Source organism: Gavialis gangeticus, unplaced genomic scaffold (genome assembly GCF_001723915.1).
Source record: "Gavialis gangeticus isolate Ggan-Ray unplaced genomic scaffold, GavGan_comp1, whole genome shotgun sequence".
In the NCBI taxonomy this organism is placed as follows: Eukaryota; Metazoa; Chordata; order Crocodylia; family Gavialidae; genus Gavialis; species Gavialis gangeticus.
The window spans coordinates 58,629,228-58,630,516 of NW_017729025.1; the positions used below are offsets into that span (position 1 = coordinate 58,629,228).

Sequence of the window (1,289 nt, forward strand, 5' to 3'; positions counted from 1 at the left end):
ATTTTATGTTATGTTTGTCTTAATTTTAGCTGTTTGGATAAAGACAGAGGGAAAAACCCCCATCATACCTGTTTAAAACGCATTTGTGTTTTGACATTATTTCCACACGTTGCTTAAAAATGATTAGGCTGAGTTGACTTCTTAATGCTTTGTGATCACTCGATGCTGAGCAGCGTCTCCCGAACCAAGTGCAGCTATAACTAGCCTTTAAAAAAATCAATTGAATGTGTGTTGATTTTGCTTCAATATTGTATATAAAGCACGTGATGGAAGTAGCACAGAGTAATTGTTTCTAGTATGATAACTAGTGGTTCTAGATGGGGGGGCGGGGAAGGAGGGACTCCTCCGGAAAAAAAAACTATTTAAAAACTACAAGGAAAGAAAGACACTTGTTAAACATAGTTGTTTATGCAGGCTCGGACTAATAGCTCTGATTTCATGTGAACCAAGCCACCATCACCGATTGTGGGACTGGGATTTTCCTTAGAGATGTATATATATCCACGAATTGTGTCTCTGTATATACAAATATATAATTAATATGCACTTGTTTCCATTATAGACATATTGAAGCACACCCACCCACAGGTATAAGGGACAAACTGGCATTATATTGGGATTGCTGAGTGGTATGTGTCGTTTCTAATTGATTCTCCCTTCCTAAGGCAAAACCCCAATTTTGTAACATGTTTTATTCCAGTTAAGAAGTAAACATAAACATGACAATGAGTTAACTGATTTAAATTCCACGGCCGATGCTGCAAAACAGAGGTCATTTGCCTTAATTGAAGCACAGGTGTCTCAGTCTCCCTGCAAATGCAGAACAGCAGCTCATACATTTAGACGGAACGGTCTCTTTAATTTGTAAGGTCTAAAGCCCCGTATAATGCATTTCCAGAGGGCCAAGAGTTAAATAAAGAATTGAAATCGAAGGGTGACTGATGATAAGGAAACCTGACTTTCCTCTCGCTGGTTAATTCTCGCCAATTATTCTACCCATTGTGACAAAGTAACAGTTAAGGCCAGATAAGTCATTAGCCCCAGCCATTCCGTAGTATTTGTGTTTCTCTTTTTCGTCTCAAACAGAAACTCGCATTGAGATTTCACATATTTGAACTTTGGACAGATAAAACTACCACTCCTCACCTTTGTTTTCAGTCACTAGGGTTTGAAACGGACTCAGGCTCCGGACAAAATCCATTTTGCTCGAAATAAAGGGGGGTGGGGGGCGATTGTCAGCTTCTCTTCTTTCCCCTCTTAACCTTCCCAGACTAACCCAGTTCACTGAA

General features: G+C 39.5%; 1 protein-coding gene across 1 annotated transcript in view; it reads left to right on the forward strand.

Annotated features, from left to right (window-relative positions):
• Positions 1-41, forward strand: part of FOXA1 (forkhead box A1) — a 15,866-nt gene extending 15,825 nt beyond the window's left edge. Inside the window, exon 5 of the mRNA XM_019519919.1 lies at positions 30-41. Within this exon, the coding sequence (XP_019375464.1) occupies positions 30-41 (12 nt within the window). The remainder of the gene's footprint in view (positions 1-29) is intronic.
• Positions 42-1,289: the final 1,248 nt, after the last annotated feature.